The following is a 17689-nucleotide window of genomic DNA, read 5'->3' on the forward strand; positions in this document are numbered from 1 at the left end:
CAGGTGCTCAGTACTTGTTCTGTGCAGTAAACAGGAGTCTGGACACTGAAAGATGAAGAGGTCGCGTGACTAGTTCAGGAGCAGGAATTCAAACCCAGTGATGACCCTGGAGGCTGAGCTCTCTTAACCATGCTGTTGATTTTTAATTAATATCAGAGAGGGAGGAAACATGATGGTTGTGGGAGGAGTACTCTTAAAAATATGGTCCTAAAAATATACCCACAGAATCAGAAAAAGGGAGTGAAAGGCTGGGGAGGGAGACGGATTTAGAGGGCCCTCACAGACATTCCTCTGTTGATCAAGTCTGTTGTGTCATTGGAGGCCTGGGTGCTTCACAGTGGTGGTCACGTGTGTATATATGGTGGTCTTGTGTATGTGTATGACCCTTTGCATGTATATTGCCCTTCCAGGGCAAAGCAAGTCAAACTCCCCAAACACTGAGCACCGAGTCGGGTTCTGTGGGAAATGCAAAGAGGTTTGGTTCCTTCAAAGATCTTAAGGTGTCCACTGTCTCTCTTCCCTCAGTTTTATTTACTTTAGAAACATAATAATAATATAATAGAAAGTTATGCATGATCCCAGCCCCCTGGCAATGTAGAAAAATACTTCTTTTGCCATCAGGCCTCAATTCCAAGGTTCACAATAACATGTTTCCTTGCACTTTCAGAGCTGTGTAGAGACACTCCTAGGACACTTTGCACCTTTCCATGAGAAAAGAGGTCGGGGGAAAGTGTTCGGTGAGTGTTGACTGCCATGCGCGCTGTTACCCTGATCAGGTGAAACGGTACTGTCACACAGCGGATAGTTTCGTGTTTCCCGTATTGTCTTCTGTTCATTGTCCGCACATGATCTTTTTAAAATTATTATTACTTACTTGCTTTCGGCTGCCCTGGCTCCTTTGCTGCACTCGGGCTGTCCCTAGTTGCAGTGAGTGGGGGCTGCTCTCCAGTTGCGGTGCACGGGCTTCGCATTGCAGTGGCTTCTTGTCCTGGTGCACAGGCTCCAGGGCACATGGGCATCAGTACTTGTGGCACATGGGCTTAGTTGCCCTGCAGCATGTGGGATCTTCCCGGACCGGGGATCAAACCGGTGTCCCCTGCATTGGCAGGCAGATTCTTAACCACTGGACCACTAAGGATGTCCGAGATCTTCTTTTAAAGGAGGATGTAAATTCAGAGGATGTTAAAACTTTGCCTGTGGGACACAGGGCAGCTTACCTTTCCACTTCCCCTAGTCACCTCATTCAACACACATGTATTGAGCACCTATTCTATGCCCTGAACCCAGGGGATGGATGGATAAGACACAGCTCCTGCTCTGCAGGAGCCATTTAGTGGGGAATAGAGACCCGGAAAGAATCATGTCAGTGTCTGCATATATCTCTCCCTGGAGGTCTCCCCAGGAGCCTATGGAGAGGCAGGGAAGGTGTTTTTGAATTCAGTCCACAGGTAAGAAAACTGAGTCCCCTCAGGTCATTTACATTGTAATGGCAGAATCAGAGCCAGAACTAGATTCTCAGTCTGTGCTGCCCCAACCCTTTCCTCTCATTCTTTTTTAAAAAATTATTTATTTATTTATTCATTTATTTGGCTGTGCTGGGTCTTTGTTACCGCATGGGGGATCTTTAGTTGATCTTTAGTTGAGGCATGTGGGATCTAGTTCCCTGACCAGGAATGGAACCTGGGCCCCCTGCATTGCGGGGCTCAGAGTCTTAGCCACTGGACCACCAGGGAAGACCCTCTCCCCCATCCTTGGAGCCCCACCGCCATGTGACTGCCTGAGTCCCAGCGAGGGTCCCGTGCAGACTCTGTCCGCTGCTACGCCAAGTAGTGGGGGCCCTGCGCCACCTCCTTCTACACTGCCTTCCAGCTGCGCGTTTTGTGACCTCGTTTTCCCTTTGCCTCTGCATTTGGACTCGATTTCTGCAGCACCAGAATGAGGTGGGGAGAGGAGCCTGCCCCATGCTGCTGCGACCTCCCCAGAAACCCCCGCTCTTCCCCATCGCATGGTTCACAGGCTCTTCTCCTTGCATCTCCCTTGCAGGTGCACCCGAGGAGGGTCCCCAAAACTCAGAGGTCAGAAACGAATAATGGTTGCCAGGGACCCACCCATGGGAACTTGGGGAGGACTCTGCATCTGGACAGTGGATTTATTTTTCTTTTAATTCTTCTGATGAGCAGCTTAAGCATTCAAGTCCTTGGCTTTATTTATTCTTATCATTTCCTCTTATCCAGATTGCAGCATCTGCTGAGGCCTGATTCCCAGGCTCTCTGCTGTGAAACAAACAGATTTTGGAGCTCATGGCCCCCACCGGGGCAGAGGCTCCTCAATGTCAAAAAACAGTAATGGCCTTCCATTTAAGGGCTAAAGGTACTGAATATCTTTATGCATCCTCTTGCTTAATCTTCCCCGAAACTCATGGGATGGGTGATATTGGTGTCTTCCCCACAGTGAGGCTTACAGCTGGCCCCAGTAGGGACTGGTACCTGGGTGGGTCCAGATTCCAGAGTCACCCTCCTAAGCCCTTCTCCAGGCTTCTGGAGGCGGTGTGGGGAAGGAAGCTTCCATGGGTCTGTCGCTGTAGAAGTCAGTGAGTGTTTACTCTTTGGCATACAGTTTTAGGGAGATCCTGAAGGTTCCCAAGCAAAAACGATTCTGAGTTCATTTAACTTCTGTGTTGGGAAGCTGGAGCTGGTATGTTCCTTAAGGATAAGTGGCTTAGAGGAGGCACAAGCCACCCACGTGGATTGGGGTTGGTTGGCAGGTATTTCCTCATCCACTGAACTCCCACTGTGGGGAAGTGAAAACCCTGGGGTTGCTGGGGTTGAAGGGACAATTTCAGTAAACCAACACAGAGGAAGAAAAAACCAACAATTTGCTGCTTTTTGATCCCAGAAACAGGGTGAGGGGCAGGGGGTTGGTAGCCCAGTGGGCCAAGGGAAAGGCAGCCCTCAGACTCAGGGGTCAAGACAGCAGGTAGGAGGCACCTAGTACCTACAAGGTGGTTTGGGCGGAGGTCACAGTTTTTTCAAGGGCTCAACTCTAAGTGGTTATTTTAAAAAGCGCCCCCTGGAACTTCCCTGGTTGTCCAGTGGTTAAGACTTCCCTGCTGCCAATGCAAAGGGCACAGGTTTGATCCCTGGTCAGGGAACTAGATGCCACATGCTTTGTGGTGTGGCACAGCCACAAGATAGAAAAATAAAAAAGGTACCCCTCAAAAGCAACGCAGGAACTTACAGTGGGAATCCCAAACACAGGCCCTTATCTAAATGTCCAGACTCTAGGTGTGAGCAGGCTTGTCACGCTGTAAAAGGCTGAGGCAGCTTGTCAAAAGGGTTGTTTTTCTCATCACAGCTTTTTAAAACAGAGTGCCATGGCTTGCTTTGAGAACCAAACAAGTCCTCCTTGAATACTGCCATGTCAGAAAATCACAGGACTGCCAGTGAGTAGAGCAAAAGCTTGTCATGAAACGTGTCATGATTTCTCAGAATCATATCGTGGTGTGTTTCAGACACATCTCGGTAAAGGAATGCTGCCTGTCGCAGGGACATTGTGGTTGCGGGGCAGTGGAGCCTAATTTAGAGGGACCCCCCCCTCCCAACACATTTCTTTTTTCCAGTTTTGAAATTGGCACAGCCCTCTGGTCATTTTTAATAGAGACCAGAATATACTGAAGAATGTTTCTCCACTCTCCTTAAAACAGTGGTTCAAAAGTGCTAACATGTGGCCATCCCCATTCCACTTCAGTGTTGGGGTGGAGGTGCACAAAGTGGGGGGCTGTGGCAAACCAGTGAGCCCCCTCTCAGATGGGCAGGAACCCCAGAATCTGCAACTGGCTCCCTGCAGGTACACTGGCTCGACATGGACGGGCCTCCCAGTGCTCCTGAGAGATGCTGAAGATTCAGATTTTTGTGTGAAATCTCTCCCGTTTTCAGTGTTGGCTGGCTCACTTTGCTTTCACATACGCTGAAGGCTCTGTGTGATTTGCCTGTGGGTTATCAGTTTAAAGTACCTGGAGTAGCCGTTTGGCGCTCAGCTCTGGAACTGACTGGTCTCCCTGGTCTCCCATCTCTGGTCTGCCCCTTACTAGCTGTGCTATCAGGAGGATTGATCTCTGAGGTCTTTAATACCTCAGTTTTCTTATCTGTCAAATGGAGATAAGAATTTTACCTACTTCTGAGCAGTGCTGTGAGGATTAAGGAGAAAGCCTGGGAAGCCAGTGCCTGGTACCTAGCAAGTACATGGTAAACAGTCACTTATGTCATTATTTGTGGTCTCTCTCCGTAAGTGCTGGATGACCACATGTCGTCGTTTGCTAGGGACAGCCATGACTCAAGCTTGTTGTCATGCTATAATGATTACTGCCTCCCCTTTTCATTCTCAATATGAGACAGTTAATTGTATGGTCAACTTATATAAGCAAATACTGGCTGATGCTCTTCAAGGCTTGCATAAGGTTTCATCTCAATGGAAATGTCATAGTTCCAATTGTTTGAATGTTCTCGGACAAATCACTTAACCTTTCTGTGTTTCTGTTTCCACATTCTAAGGGATTGACACGATGACTACCAAGACTTTCTGGTTCATATTCCTTCTGTCATTTGGCAAACATTTACCATGAGGCCAGACTATTGCCAGGCAAGTGCCCAAGACATGGAGAGGCCGGGATACAAGCTGGGCCCCCAAGGGGCACTTAGCCAATGACAAAGTTATTGGGTTGTGTGAGTGGGGGTGGGGATCCTACCTCTTTTTTCTAAATTTGAAAAACTTCAGTTCAGTTCATTTCAGTCGCTCAGTCGTGTCCGACTCTCTGCGAAAAACTTAGCAAGAAATTATTCATAAAATATTTCTTGTGAATCCAAAGTTTATATTTGATATCTCAGTTTCTTGCAAACAAATAATTACATTTCGGTTTAATTCTCCACACGTTTCTTTTATTGTTGTTTGAAAAAATAATTTCACTATGGAAAATGCAGAAAGGCCTAAAGGAGATTCTTTCTTTCTGTGGACTCTGCAGTAAGCAGTTACTGTGCTTGCATGGGCAGCCCTGTCCAACTCTTTGGGACCCCATGGACTGTAGCCCACTAGGCTCCTCTGTTCATGGAATTTTCCAGACAAGAATACTGGAGTGGGTTGCCCTTTTCTTCTCCAGGGACTCTTCTCCAGCCCCTCACCCCACCCCCCCACCCCAGGTATGTGTCTGTATCTTCTGCATTCATTGGCAGGGGGCAGGTGGATTCTTTACCACTGCACCGCCCTGCGTGGGGTGGGGGGAGTTCTAAAATTTTACCCTTAAGTTACTGCCGGCACCCCCACACTTCTGCAGCCACTTTGTCGAAAGTTAAAACAATTTGTGTTTTTTTTCTGGCCAGCTGTGGCTTGAGGGATCTTAGTTTGCAGACCAGGGATTGATTTCACCCTAACACCGGCCCTAACCCCGCTATATTAGCACGGAGTCCTGACCACTGGACTGCCAGGGAATTCCAAAACTAAGTTTTTAAAAAGTTGCTCTCTCTCAATCTGTCAGGATGTCTCCTTATTAGCTTATTCCTCCTCAGCCAACCAGGTAGGAAGCGTCTGATCTGGTCCTGCGGCTGGGGCTCACGCTCCTGTCCGTGATTTTATAAAATAATCTGCTGACGACTCCCACAAGTGTGGCCCCTCAGGGGTCATCGGGCCTGCGTCCACGAGTAGGTGGGCACTGCTGTCCGGGCTGTGATCGCGGAGAGGGGCCGGAGATTGCTGGGCCTCGGCTGGAGACGCCCTCGCCCACGCGCGCTCCGTCCAGGCGCAAATGCGCAGCTGGGCCCGGCTCCAGACCCGGGTCCTGAATCCTGCCCTTCGCTGGCTGGTTAGTGAGGTTGGATTGTGCTGGCCCAGAAAGCCACTTCCTGCCGCGACCGGAGCCGGCCGTTGTTGTCAAAGTTGCCCCCCGGGGGAGGAAGTGGCTTTGGCCTGTTTATTTTGGCTGCGGTCAAGCAGACGGCGCCGCCGGGGGCCGCAGCGGCCCCGGGCTTCGCAGAGCTGGGCAGGGGAGCCGGGCGGACCTCGGAGCCGTGGCGGGGCGGGGATGGGGCGCCGGCATGGGTGGGGGGTGCACCACGGAGGGCGGACGCACGGCCTAGGTGGGGGTGCACTGCGGGGCGGGAGGGCGCCTCGCGGAGCCCGGGTTTAGGGAAGGAGCGGTGCAGCGGCCGGAGATCCGGAACTCCGAGGGCGGGCAGGTCCCAGCATCTCAGGTCCTGGAGGCGGGTGTGAGGGAAGACGGGGTCCAGGTGGCCCACCCCTGGGATGCTCTGATGAGGAAGAGACGTGGGGACCGGGCAGGGGAGCCAGACCCCGGGAGCTGCCCGTGAGCAGAGGGTGCCCGGTCCTCGCAAGAAGTTATGAGCGAAATTAGGCTCGGCAGCCCCCGCCCCTCCTAGCCTTCCCGCAAGACAGGGCCTGGGAAAGGATAAGCCGAAGAGATCCTGATGCTTCAGGCGGAGAAGACAAAACCCAGCAGGGAATGAGATCAAACATCTCTAAATCGCCGGGGGTGGGGGGCGGGTGGAGGTGGGGTAGGGGATGGGGAGGTTAGGGCGGGTGAGGATCTGCGTCCCAGAGAACCCGGGGTGAGGGGGCCAGCCCCACTCAGCTGGCGCCGCGCCTGGGGTGGGGGCACCCAGGCAGAGCCGTGGGAGGGTGAAAGTTGCCTTTACAAAATTCACCTGAATTCCCATCCCCTCTTCACTGTGCGCAGTTCTGGTGCATTTATTAGGTGACAAACCCAGCTATTAACCCATCCTCTGCCAGAGTCCGCTTTAACATCTTAGTGGAACACAGTGTGGCCCTTCAGAGTGGCTCAGCCGTAAGGAATCTGCCTGCGGTGCAGGAACCGTGGGTGCTGGGGGTTCAATCCCTGGGTGGGGAGGATCTCCTGGAGGAGGGAATGGCAACCCACTGCAGTATTCTTTCCTGGAGAATCCCATGGACAGAGGAGCTTGATGGGCTACAGTCCATGGGGTCGCATAGAGTTGGACACAACTAAAGCAACCGAGCACACATGCAAAGCAGTGTATCACACTGTGGAACACAGACATTTGAAGGGAAGAGAAGAGCGTGTTTAGAAATGAATGATAGAGGAAGCTCCCCTTGGGTGGAGGGACTGAGAGAGAGACATTGCATGACACTGCGCTCATGCGAGCGCGCGTGCACGCCCACACACACACACACACACACACACACAGGGGTGCGTGTCAGCAGAGCCTGGGGTGGGGTGGGAGTGCTGCTGTATGTGTTTAGTTTTGTCACAGGCTCTGTAAGCAGTGGAAGTGGAGGAGCTGGGTGGGAGGACGGAGAGTGTGAAAAGCCTGGAGGGTGGACGGTCCATTGGGAGAAGTCCACACTAATCCCAGGATTTTGGTGGGGCTGTTGCACCATTGGGCAGGGTACTGGGCCTCAAAGTCACATGACTCTCCTACCCTCCACAGAAGGAATGCCTTGCCTCCCACCACCCTCAGGTCCAGTGTACGAGCCAGGACATGGACATGGCCTCTAGTAGAGGGTGGCACAGGGTGGGGTGCCCGGGTCCCCAGGGCTGGCCCCTCAGCAGGGCGGGGCAAGCAGCTTGTGCTGACTCAGACATTTTCAGGCCTGGCCTCAGGGCCCAGCGGCTCATTGAAAACAGCTGCTCCTTTTGGCCGCTGGCCCCGTGGGCGGGCAGCCCCTGGCTCTCCCTGGGATGACCCCTGGCCTTTGCGTGGCCTGGGGAGGGGTACCGATGGGGGAGAGAGGGGGTGAGGCTCAGTGCCTGGAAGCGCCTCCTGCCATGCCCTCTGAAACCAAATCTGGTCAACTTCCCCCAGCCCGCCACCTGATCCCTGGTCCCCAGCTCTCTAGGAGCTTAGCCAGGCTGGTCGCTGGGTCCCCAGTCTTTACTCCTCCATGCCCCAACTTGGAACCTTCTCCGTGTCCTTGTCTCTGCTTGTGCCTTTGAGGGTTTTGTTTGACATGCCTCTCATTCAATAGATATTTCTGGAGAGCCTGCTGCGTGCCAGGCCTTGTGCTAGAATGAACTTTCCCTCTGCTTCCTTCAGCATGATGTCTTCAGCTTGTAATGGGGAGCAGCTGTCTTATCCGAGGTCAGACCTCTGGCTGCGTCCACTGCTGGGCTGAGTCCCGGAGGCTGTTGGGACAGCTGGGAGGCTTGCTCCTGAGAGAGAGACAGTGTGAGCCTCTGCGCTTGGCCTCAAGAGCAGCCAATTGTGTATACTTTGCAGCAGACGGGAAAGGACAGGAAGCCACAGTGACCCTCACCCAGGAGGGAGGAGATGGAGTTACTCAATGTAGGGCAAGTAGCTTTGAAACCCAGTTACCTCTGAGCACAGGAGTAAACTTCCAGGGTGATGCCCTGGATGTCTGAGAAGCAGAGAACTCCGCACCAGAAAGATTCCATCAGTTACCTGGGAAAATCATTTCTATCCACTTTAACTGATGCTTTTGAACTGTGGTGCTGGAGAAGACTCTTGAGTGTCCCCTGGACAGCATGGAGATCAAACCAGTAAATCCTAAAGGAAATCAACCATGAATATTCATTGCAAGGACTGATCCTGAAGCTCCCATACTTTGGCCAGCTGATTCGAAGAGCTGACTCATTGGAAAAGACCCTGATGCTGGGGAAGATTGAAGGCAGGAGGAGAAGGAGATGACAGAGGATGAGATGGTTGAATGGCATCACCAACTCAATGGACAAGAGTTTGAACAAACTCCAGGAGATAGTGAAGGACAGGGAAGACCAGCATGCTGTAGTTCATGGGGTTGCAGAGAGTCAAACACGACTTAGCAACCAAACAACAGGAACAACCCAAACCATGCAGTGTGAATTAGACCTGATGGTTTTGCACGTGTTGTTATATAGCCTGTAACTTTTTCATGACTTGGTTTGTGAGTTCTGCCTTTCCAAGTTCACTGTAAACATCTTGAGGGCAGAAGCCATATCCTTAATTTCCCTGTAGTACCTCGTTTGAAAGTGAAAGTGAAGTCCCTCAGTTGTGTCCGACTCTTTGCAACCCCACGGACTGACTGTAGCCTACCAGGCTCCTCCATCCATGGGATTTTCCAGGCAAGAATACTGGAGTGGGTTGGCATTTCCTTCTCCAGGGGAACTTTCTGACCCAGGGACTGAACCCGAGTCTCCCGCATTATAGGCACACGCTTTACCTGAGCCACCACAGAAGTCCCAGTACCTCGTTTAGTGCTTCACAAAAACTTATCACAAATGAGAAAACCTCTGGGGGAGCCACCAGAAAGGTGGTCAGGAGGATGGGGTGGGTCCAGCCTCCAAGCACCTCCTGTGACGTGGCCCATGCAGCCACTAGCCCAAACAGTCCATCACTGGTCTGACGGTCAGAGGGGACCTTGGCACCAGGCCGCCAGGGGAGTCAGGAGCATGGACTGGTGTTCCAGACTGGGAGAAAGGCTCTGGCTCCAGGACCTAGGGCTGTGTGTTTATCAGGATTCTTTGGTTACAAGGACAAAATCCTGATGCAAACCAGCTCAGCAAAAAAAAAAAAAAGAAAAGAGAAGTGTAGCTGCAAATGATCCTGAATGATGCATGAGCAGAGGAATCGCTGTAAGAACTCAGGGACGGGCTGGACATTCTGCTCCCTGGGCACTCGCTCCCCCTTCTTCCATCTCAGCTTTGTGTCTCTTCCCATAGTATCCCTTCCTTGCCTGCAGCAGAAAGGTCTTTTCCTCGTGGTAGGAAACGTGGCTGTTGGCAGCCCAAGTTTGGAGAGGGGACTTCAGTGTTCCGGGAGGGGCTCTGGTCAGCCCTGTTTAAATGCCAATCACTGTGGCCTGGGAATGGGCGTGATTATTTGCCAGTCGTGAGCCTCGTGGGCTTCCCTGGTAACTCAGCTGGTAAAGAATCCGCCTGCAATGCAGGAGACCCCAGTTTGACTCCTGGGTCAGGAAGATCCCTTGGAGAAGGGATAGGCTGCCCACTCCAGTATTCTTGGGCTTCCCTGGTAGTTCAGACAGTAAAGAATCCTCCTGCTATGCAGGAGACTTGGGTTCAATCCCTGGGTCAGGAAGATCCTCTGGAGGAGGTCATGGCAACCCACTCCAGTATTCTTGCCTTGGAAAATCCCCATGGACAGGGGAGCCCAGCAGACTACAGTCCATGGGGTCGCAAAGAGTCGGACACGACTGAAGCGACTTAGCACAATGAGCCTGGTGCCCACTCAGCCAGAGATACAGGAAAATTCTTTATAAATAAGAAGGGGAAGAGGACGGGAAGTTTCCTGGGCAGACAAAACAAAGACCAGAGACTGTGGGCGGCTCCACGAGGTCAGGGATTCTGTTACTCTCTCCATAACTTCCACTCAGAGCCCGGCCCCTACCAGCCTGTATGGCGACAGAGGCTGGGTTGTATCTGTGTGGCTCAGCCCTGCACCCTCAGTGCCTGGCACCCTGCCTGGCACCCGTGAGATTCTCAGGGAATATTTGTTGAACAAATAAATCCATGACGTGCAGTTGCGCTCAATGCATGGTTACCTGCCTGGCTTAACTCATTTGTTCCCTGCCTGAACAAGTGCACTGTGACCCACACCTGGGTGACTGGTGTGGTGGTGTTGGTGTGACCATCCAGAGACAGGGGGTCGTCCTTGTCCTCTCTGAGGACCCTGCAAGGTCCCAGTGAGGGCCACTTCCACTCCCTGCACAGCCATGTGAAGGTCTCAGGTGAGAGGGCTGGGTAAGGGTGGAGGGGGCCTTCTTGGGATGGGGGAGCCTTCTCATGAGGGGGGCGCATCAGGTCTTCACTTTGAGCTCTTCCTGCCACCTCCCAAAATGCCTGGTTTCCTTCCCATCCCTTGTGCATCTTTAGCTCTGCCAAGCCTGGGCCTCATCTCTGCTTCCATTGGCCCCTGGAGAAACAGCTTTCTTTCTGGGAGGACCCAGATCCACCCCTCAACTCTGGGTGGAAAATACTCTCCCCAGAGGCCCCCAGCCCCCTCCTTGGCAAAGCCCCAGGGTTCCACTGCTGAGAATTCCCCTCGGCCTCCCCACTGCTCCCAAACTCCTTTTCCTTTTCTCATTTGCTGCCAAGGCAGTTCTGTGACCCGAATCCCTCACCTTCTGCCTCCTCCGGATCCTCAGTGACTTCAGAGTCCAAAGGCCCAGCTCCCTCTGCTGCCCCCCGACACCTGGACTTGAAGGACTTGTTTGCCCTTGTCTCCTGCTGTGTCCAGACCCACTGTCCCTACCTGGGACGGTGCTGTGTGTCTCCTCGTGTTCCTGGCATTGCCTGGGACATATGCAGGGAGAGATGGATCACTGAACCTAGGATCTTGGATGGCAGAGGGAGGAGGGACTTGCAGCGGTGACCCGGGTGACAGGGGAGAAAGCTGAGGCCTTGACAGGTGCTTTGCTTGGGTGTCCTGCTCTCTTCCCCTCTGGGCCTCAGTTTCCTCATCTGTCCAGTGGTGGGAAGGTGGTGTCTCCTGACTACTTGGGCCTATTTTGGACCCTTCACTTGCCCCTTGTTACAACTGCATGCCTGCTGGAGTTGATGTACCATACCTGGGTTTTCTGGTTGGGGAGGAAGGGAGGACACTGGCCTCTGGGCTGCAATAGGCTCCTGTGATGTTTTGGGCTGTGTGTCCAGCCCCATCTCAAAAGCAAGTACTGCTTTCTCCCTTTTCCGGTCCTGGTCCCTTTCCCTCCCCCTGCCAGTGGTTACTTTCTGTTGCTGACTGTCCTTGCTGGAGTGGAGTTTCTGAGAAACAAATGCCCAATTCAGTCAAACGCTTGGGCAGGCCTGGATGGAGTCCTGGGCCAGTTTGTGGTTCTTGGAGAGGAGCTGGAAGGGAAGGAGCAGGTTAGGGCCGGGGGCAACAGGGAAGGCTTCGCTGTGGTCACGCTTGTTGGTCCTTCAAGGAGTCACCTGTGTCTTGCCCAAAGAGGACCCCCATCCTGGTGTCATCAAAGAATAGAGTGACCAGTGTCCCTCCCCACCAGCCTTCCCACTCTGGAGTTTCTTAATTTCTTTTTTTAATTCTAGCATATCTTTAAAAAAAAAAAGTTTTATTATTTATTTATTTGGCTGCACCAGGCCTTAGTTGCATCTCGCAGGATCTTTGATCTTCGTTACAGCGTGAGAAATCTTAGTTACGGCAAGTTGGGTCTAGTTCACTGACCAGGGATCAAACCTGGGCCCCTTGCAATGGGAACTTGGAGTTTTAGCCACTAGACCGCCAGGGAAGCCGCCCACTGTGGCGTTTCAACATGCAGTGACAGGAGCTGTGGGTGCTCTGTTTTAGTGAAATTGATTTGGCAGCTGGGATGAGGAGCAGAAAGTTAGATTGGTTGTGATTGTTATCTAGGCATGGAATTCATTCTTCATTTGTTCATTTGTTATTTTATTAAGCAGTACCGTCTGTTGGTTGGAGTTACAGGTACTGAGGATACAGTGTGAAGATAAAGTCTTGAAAACTTCTGAACAAGAGGGGAGACAGAAAATAAACAAAGCCATGTTAGTTCATGAGCTCTGGTTCTGAAAATGGAAGGTTAGCTTTTATCAGTCTGGTTCTCTGGCGGAAAGCCCTTATCGGTTAATGATAAAACATAAAATACAGTGGTTCAGGAGCAGTCAAAACCAGGCAGAGGCCAAGGAGGAAACAGTCCTTGAGAGAAAAAATGAAGTGAGTGGTTCATTTTAAGCAGCCTTTTGGCTTCCCTGGTGGCTCAGACGGTAAGGAATCTGCCTGCAATGCAGAAGACCAGGGTTCAGTCCCTGGGTGGGTAAGATCCCCTGGAGAAGAGAATGGCTGCCTGCTCCAGTATTCTTGCCTGGAAAATTCCATGGACAGAGGAGCCTGGCAAGCTATAGTTCATGGAGTCTCAAAGAGTTGGATATGACTGAGCTACTAACACTTTTCACTTTTTCACTTTCCTCCTGAGAACACTGCCCAGTTTGAAGAGCTCCAACAGAACGGGGCAGATTTACTGGTCAGAGTGTGGGGCTACCAGAAAAGCTAAAAATCGAGAGGGAAAATCCTAGAAAGGCAAGAGATGTCCTCATTCGAATTCTCCTCAAATATTTGGCAGCTCAAAACTGCATGGGCAGAGGGACGCTTTAGGGAACCCAGCAAGAAACAGCAGTGGGGAAGAAGAGATTTCAGTTGCTGCCTGATGCTGAGAAAACAAGAGTTTGGAATTCAAGTTCCACTGAGTTAGAGGAGCTTGGTAATTGCCCAAGGTTTTCTTTTGAAATGCTAGAAGGGCCTCACCTTGTGATTAAACCCAAGGTTAAGGGCCACACCTTAAGACTAAACTAAAATCCCGAACAGCCCCACCCTAGCAAAACCAAGCCCCTGCAGAATCAGGATGATCTACCACTAATTTAACTGCCTGCCACAACAAAACTCCACATTCTTTTAAGGAAGGTTATGCGTCCAGACTCCCTATAACGTGTCATCCCCAATATGCAAGAATAACAAAGAAACAGGCTCCTGGTAACATTATCCACTATGTCCAGTATGTAATAAAAGTTATTATACATGCAAACAGCAGGAATAATCAACAGAAAAAGTAATCAGCAGACCCAGACTCACAGATAGCCCAGATGTTGGAAAAATGTCAGATAACAATAAATGCTGGGGAGATAATTATGCTAGAGAGTAACTGTGACTACTTTAGATATGGAAGTCAGAGAGGGCCTCTCTAAAGATGTGCCTTTTTAAATACCAATCTCAGGCCAATTAAATCAGTCTCTGGTGTGGTACCTGGGCACCTGCAATTTTTATTTTTTGCTGCACAGTGTAGCATGCAGGAGCATGTGGGATCTTAGTTCCCCGACCAGGGATTGAACCCATGTCCTATGCATTGGGAATGCAGGGTCTTAACCAGTGGACCACCAGGGAAGTCCCCAGGATGTGACTTTTTTTTCTAAAGTGCGAAATGCCAGAGAAGGAAACAGTGCAAAGGCCCTGAAGCAGGAAAGAGTCAGGCCTGTTCAAGGAAGGGCAAGGAGGTGACTTGAGCAAGGGGCAGTAGTGTGATCTGAGATTAGACTGGTTGGCAGGACCAGAACATGTGGGATCTGATGGCTCATAGCAAGGAGTTTGAATTTCATTTATAGAATGATGAATCGCCTTTGAAGGCGGGAGAGAGACTAACATGGCATATTGCTTTTTCTTTTGCTATGAGAGAATCTGTCATTTCAAATATTTAACAGCCAATTACATTTCATTTGTTTCAGCTGTGTATGCATGTCTTTTGCTCATTTTCTATTATATTGGTGCCATTTTACTCCTAATTTATTATATATATATTTTTTTGTAGAAGCTGTTTTCATTTTAGGGAATAAACTATTTGCCTCTAGTAAGTTACATGTATTTTTGTCACTTGAATTCTGATTGTTTTTAATGGCATTTTTCGTGCCATGAAAAAAATCATGTTACTGAACTTACAACTGTTTTCTTTATGACTTTCAACACGCCGATATTGTTATTATTTTTTAAAATATTTGACTGCTCCAGGGCATAGTTGCAGCATGTGGCACCTAGTTCCCTGACCAGAGATTGAACCTGGGCCCCCTGTGTCGCGAGCACGGAACACTCCAATATTATTTAAAAAAAAATTTTTTTTTTTTTTTTTAGAACTTATTGATCTTTAAAAGATCATGCTGCTTGGCCATGATGAATGGCTTATACAGGGAGGATAAGGCCTGCATGATGGAACAGAAAGGTCTTGGGGTTTGGACTCACAAGACTGGGGGCCTGATTTCAGTCTCAAGACTCTGGTCAAACTGTTATACTACCCACAGTCAAACTCTTTGCCTATAGTATGGAATCATCAGGAACGTTTATGGTGCTCTTACTATGTGCTGGACCCTGTTCCAACACTTGACATATATTATCTCATTTAACCTTTACAATAGTTTCATGAGGTGGAAACTAAACAATACACCCAACTCACATATTAAATGGCATAGCGGGGATCTGAACCCTGGCAGTCAGACTCATGCTTTCGAGGCATGAAAATTGTCCTGAAGAGCCAGTGGCTAGTGGATGCAGAAGTGCTTTGGAGCCCGGGATGTCCTGAGTGTGTGTGGTGTTGTGCTCCGTGGCAGCTAGGCCACAAAACGTGATGTCGCAGAGACCTGGGTTTGCTTCCTGGCTGTGTGATACCATGACTGGCTCACACTGTGGCTCACATGCATGTCAGCTTCTTCCTTTCCCTCTCCCTTTCTCTCTCTCAAAACCTTAAAGATACAATAAAAGCTTTGAGATATAATTCACATCTCATAAAACTCACCATTTAAAATATGCATTTAATTGGGTTTTAGTATGTTCACAGAATTGTGCAACTATCATGACAATCTAATTTTATTTTTTAAATGATTGGGTTTATTTATTTATTTGCGCTGAGTCTTAGTTGAGCAAGAGGGATCTTCAGTCTTCCTTGTGGAATGCAAACTCTTAGTTGCAGCATGTGGGATCTAGTTCCCTTGACCAGGGATCAAACCTGGGCCCCCTGCACTGGGAGCGCAGTCTTAGCCACTGGACCACCAGGGAAGTCCCATGACAATTTGATTTTAGAACATTTTCATTCCCCCTAAAGAAACCCTGTGCTTTTTCTTGGCCACTCCCCATTCCCATTACCCAACCTAGCCCCAGGGAACCACTGATCTACCTCCTATCAGCTTAAGTTTTGATTTCTTCATCAGTGTTTGGCGGGGGGCAGGTTGGATTTCAGTGTCTTTCATAGAGTGTTTAGTGAGGTGATGGGTGAGAAGATGTGAGACTGGGGAAGGCAGAGAGCTAAGCGCTGTCTAAAATCTCAGGAGTGAGATGGTTATGGGATGTGAATGGTTGGGTTTGCTGGGGGCAGGCACGGCGAGTGGTTTGGGAAGATTCTAAATGAGAGGAAAAGATGGAGCCAGTGAATGTGAGGAGCAGGGGCACAGAGTGAGACAAAGCAGTTTCAGGCTGGAGAACTTCGGTGGAAAAACAACGCCATGTCACAGAGGTTGGGATAAAGACTGCAGTGTGGTGTCTGATGTAAACCCCTTCCCCTTCCTCCTAAGATCTTCATAAAAGGAAACAGTCCCCAACTCGCCCTGTGGAGTTTGGTTTGCTTTGGGGGAGACAGGACGGAAGGCTGAGTCCTCCTCCAGGTGCTGTGGGACCAGGGCAGAGGCTGGCCATGTGGGCTCTGCCTTGACTGGGCACAGAGGGGCCCGCCGTGCCTCTCAGCACCTCATGCAAAGGGCCGGTCTGTGAGGATGGAGTGATTTAGCATAGGAGAGAAGACCCATAACCCAGTACCAGCATCAGTGTCTGCAGGCAGCCTGGCCAGCAGCAGCAGCCAGGAGACCCCTGTGACGGCCTCGTGTCCTACTTTCCCTTCCAGAGCCCAACGTTTTCGTCATCTTCAGCCATGGACTGCAGGGCTGCCTGGAGGCCCAGGGTGGGCAAGTCCGAGTCTCTCCTGCCTGCAATGCCAGCCTTCCTGCCCAGCGCTGGAAGTGGGTCTCTCGAAACCGGCTCTTCAACCTGGGCACCATGCAGTGCCTGGGCACAGGCTGGCCGGGCACCAACACCACCGCCTCCCTGGGCATGTACGAGTGTGACCGCGAGGCACTGAGTCTTCGCTGGAACTGTCGCACCCTGGGAGACCAGCTGTCCCTGCTCCTGGGGGGCCGTTCCGGCAACACGTCCAAGGCTGGCACCCCCGAGCGCGGTGACCAGACCCGCAGCGGCCAGTGGCGCATCTATGGGAGCGACGAGGACCTGTGTGCGCGGCCCTACTACGGTGAGAGGCTGCCCCTGGTGTCGGGGGCCTGGAGCCACGAGGGACACACACGGGGGACGAAACCTTGGCCTCCACAGGCCTCGGGCAGTCAGCTCTTTCATCGTCATGGGAAGCATTTGGGGATCATGGAGAAAATGAACTTCAGGGCATTTCCGTTCTGTTCCGTTGCTCAGTCATGTCCGACTCTATGCGACCCCATGGACTGTAGCCTACCAGGCTTCTCCGTCCATGGGATTCTCCAGGCAAGAATACTGGAGTGGGTTACCGTTTCCTTCTCCAGGGGATCTTCCCAACCCAGGGATCGAACCCGGGTCTCCCGCATTGGAGGCAAACGCTTTAACCTCTGAGCCACCAGGGAAGCCCCTCAGGGCATTTAATTTGCCTTAAAAAAATGACAAAACCTGATACACTGTTGTAAAGACCTCGGTCAGTTCAAAAGTGTATAATGTGCAACTAAAAGAGAGGCCCACTCTTCAAGGGAGACCCCAGGGTCACTGTCCACAGGTGTCTCCATCCCCCTTTTGCAGGGGTGAATGGGGACCAGAGTCACCCAGTGAGGGGCCTTTCCTGGTGGGCAGCTCCATCCTGGGGGCCCTTTCCCGGGATACCAGCTAGAATGCCAAGATGGAACTTGGCATGTGAGGCAGCTGGATTTTGGACAGGTGTTAGGTGCCGTAGGGGACCCTCTTTCCCAGCCCGATGGGATGAGCGGCAGGACCTCTCGCAGGCTCCTGGGCTGACCTGAGGACAGAGGCAGCCTTCCGGCCACTGTCTGGCATTGCTCTCCCTCTCTCTGCTGAGCCCTGCCCACCAGGGCCCCCGGGGCTGTTGGGGAGTTTCCCTGAGGGATGAGCGGGCTGGGCAGCCTCTGAGGTCCAGATGCCAA

The 17689-nt window shown here is 51.3% G+C and overlaps 1 protein-coding gene across 2 annotated transcripts in view; it reads left to right on the forward strand.

Moving 5' to 3' along the window:
* MRC2 (mannose receptor C-type 2) overlaps positions 1-17689 on the forward strand; it is a 60108-nt gene that overhangs the window by 17015 nt on the left and 25404 nt on the right. For both annotated transcript variants that reach the window (XM_055408157.2, XM_055408156.2), the window contains exon 2: positions 16402-16803. In XM_055408157.2, the coding sequence (XP_055264132.2) occupies positions 16402-16803 (402 nt within the window). The remainder of the gene's footprint in view (positions 1-16401; positions 16804-17689) is intronic.

Source organism: Moschus berezovskii, chromosome 20 (genome assembly GCF_049115385.1).
Source record: "Moschus berezovskii isolate FMDL1 chromosome 20, NW_MosBer_1.0, whole genome shotgun sequence".
Taxonomy (NCBI): domain Eukaryota; kingdom Metazoa; phylum Chordata; class Mammalia; order Artiodactyla; family Moschidae; genus Moschus; species Moschus berezovskii.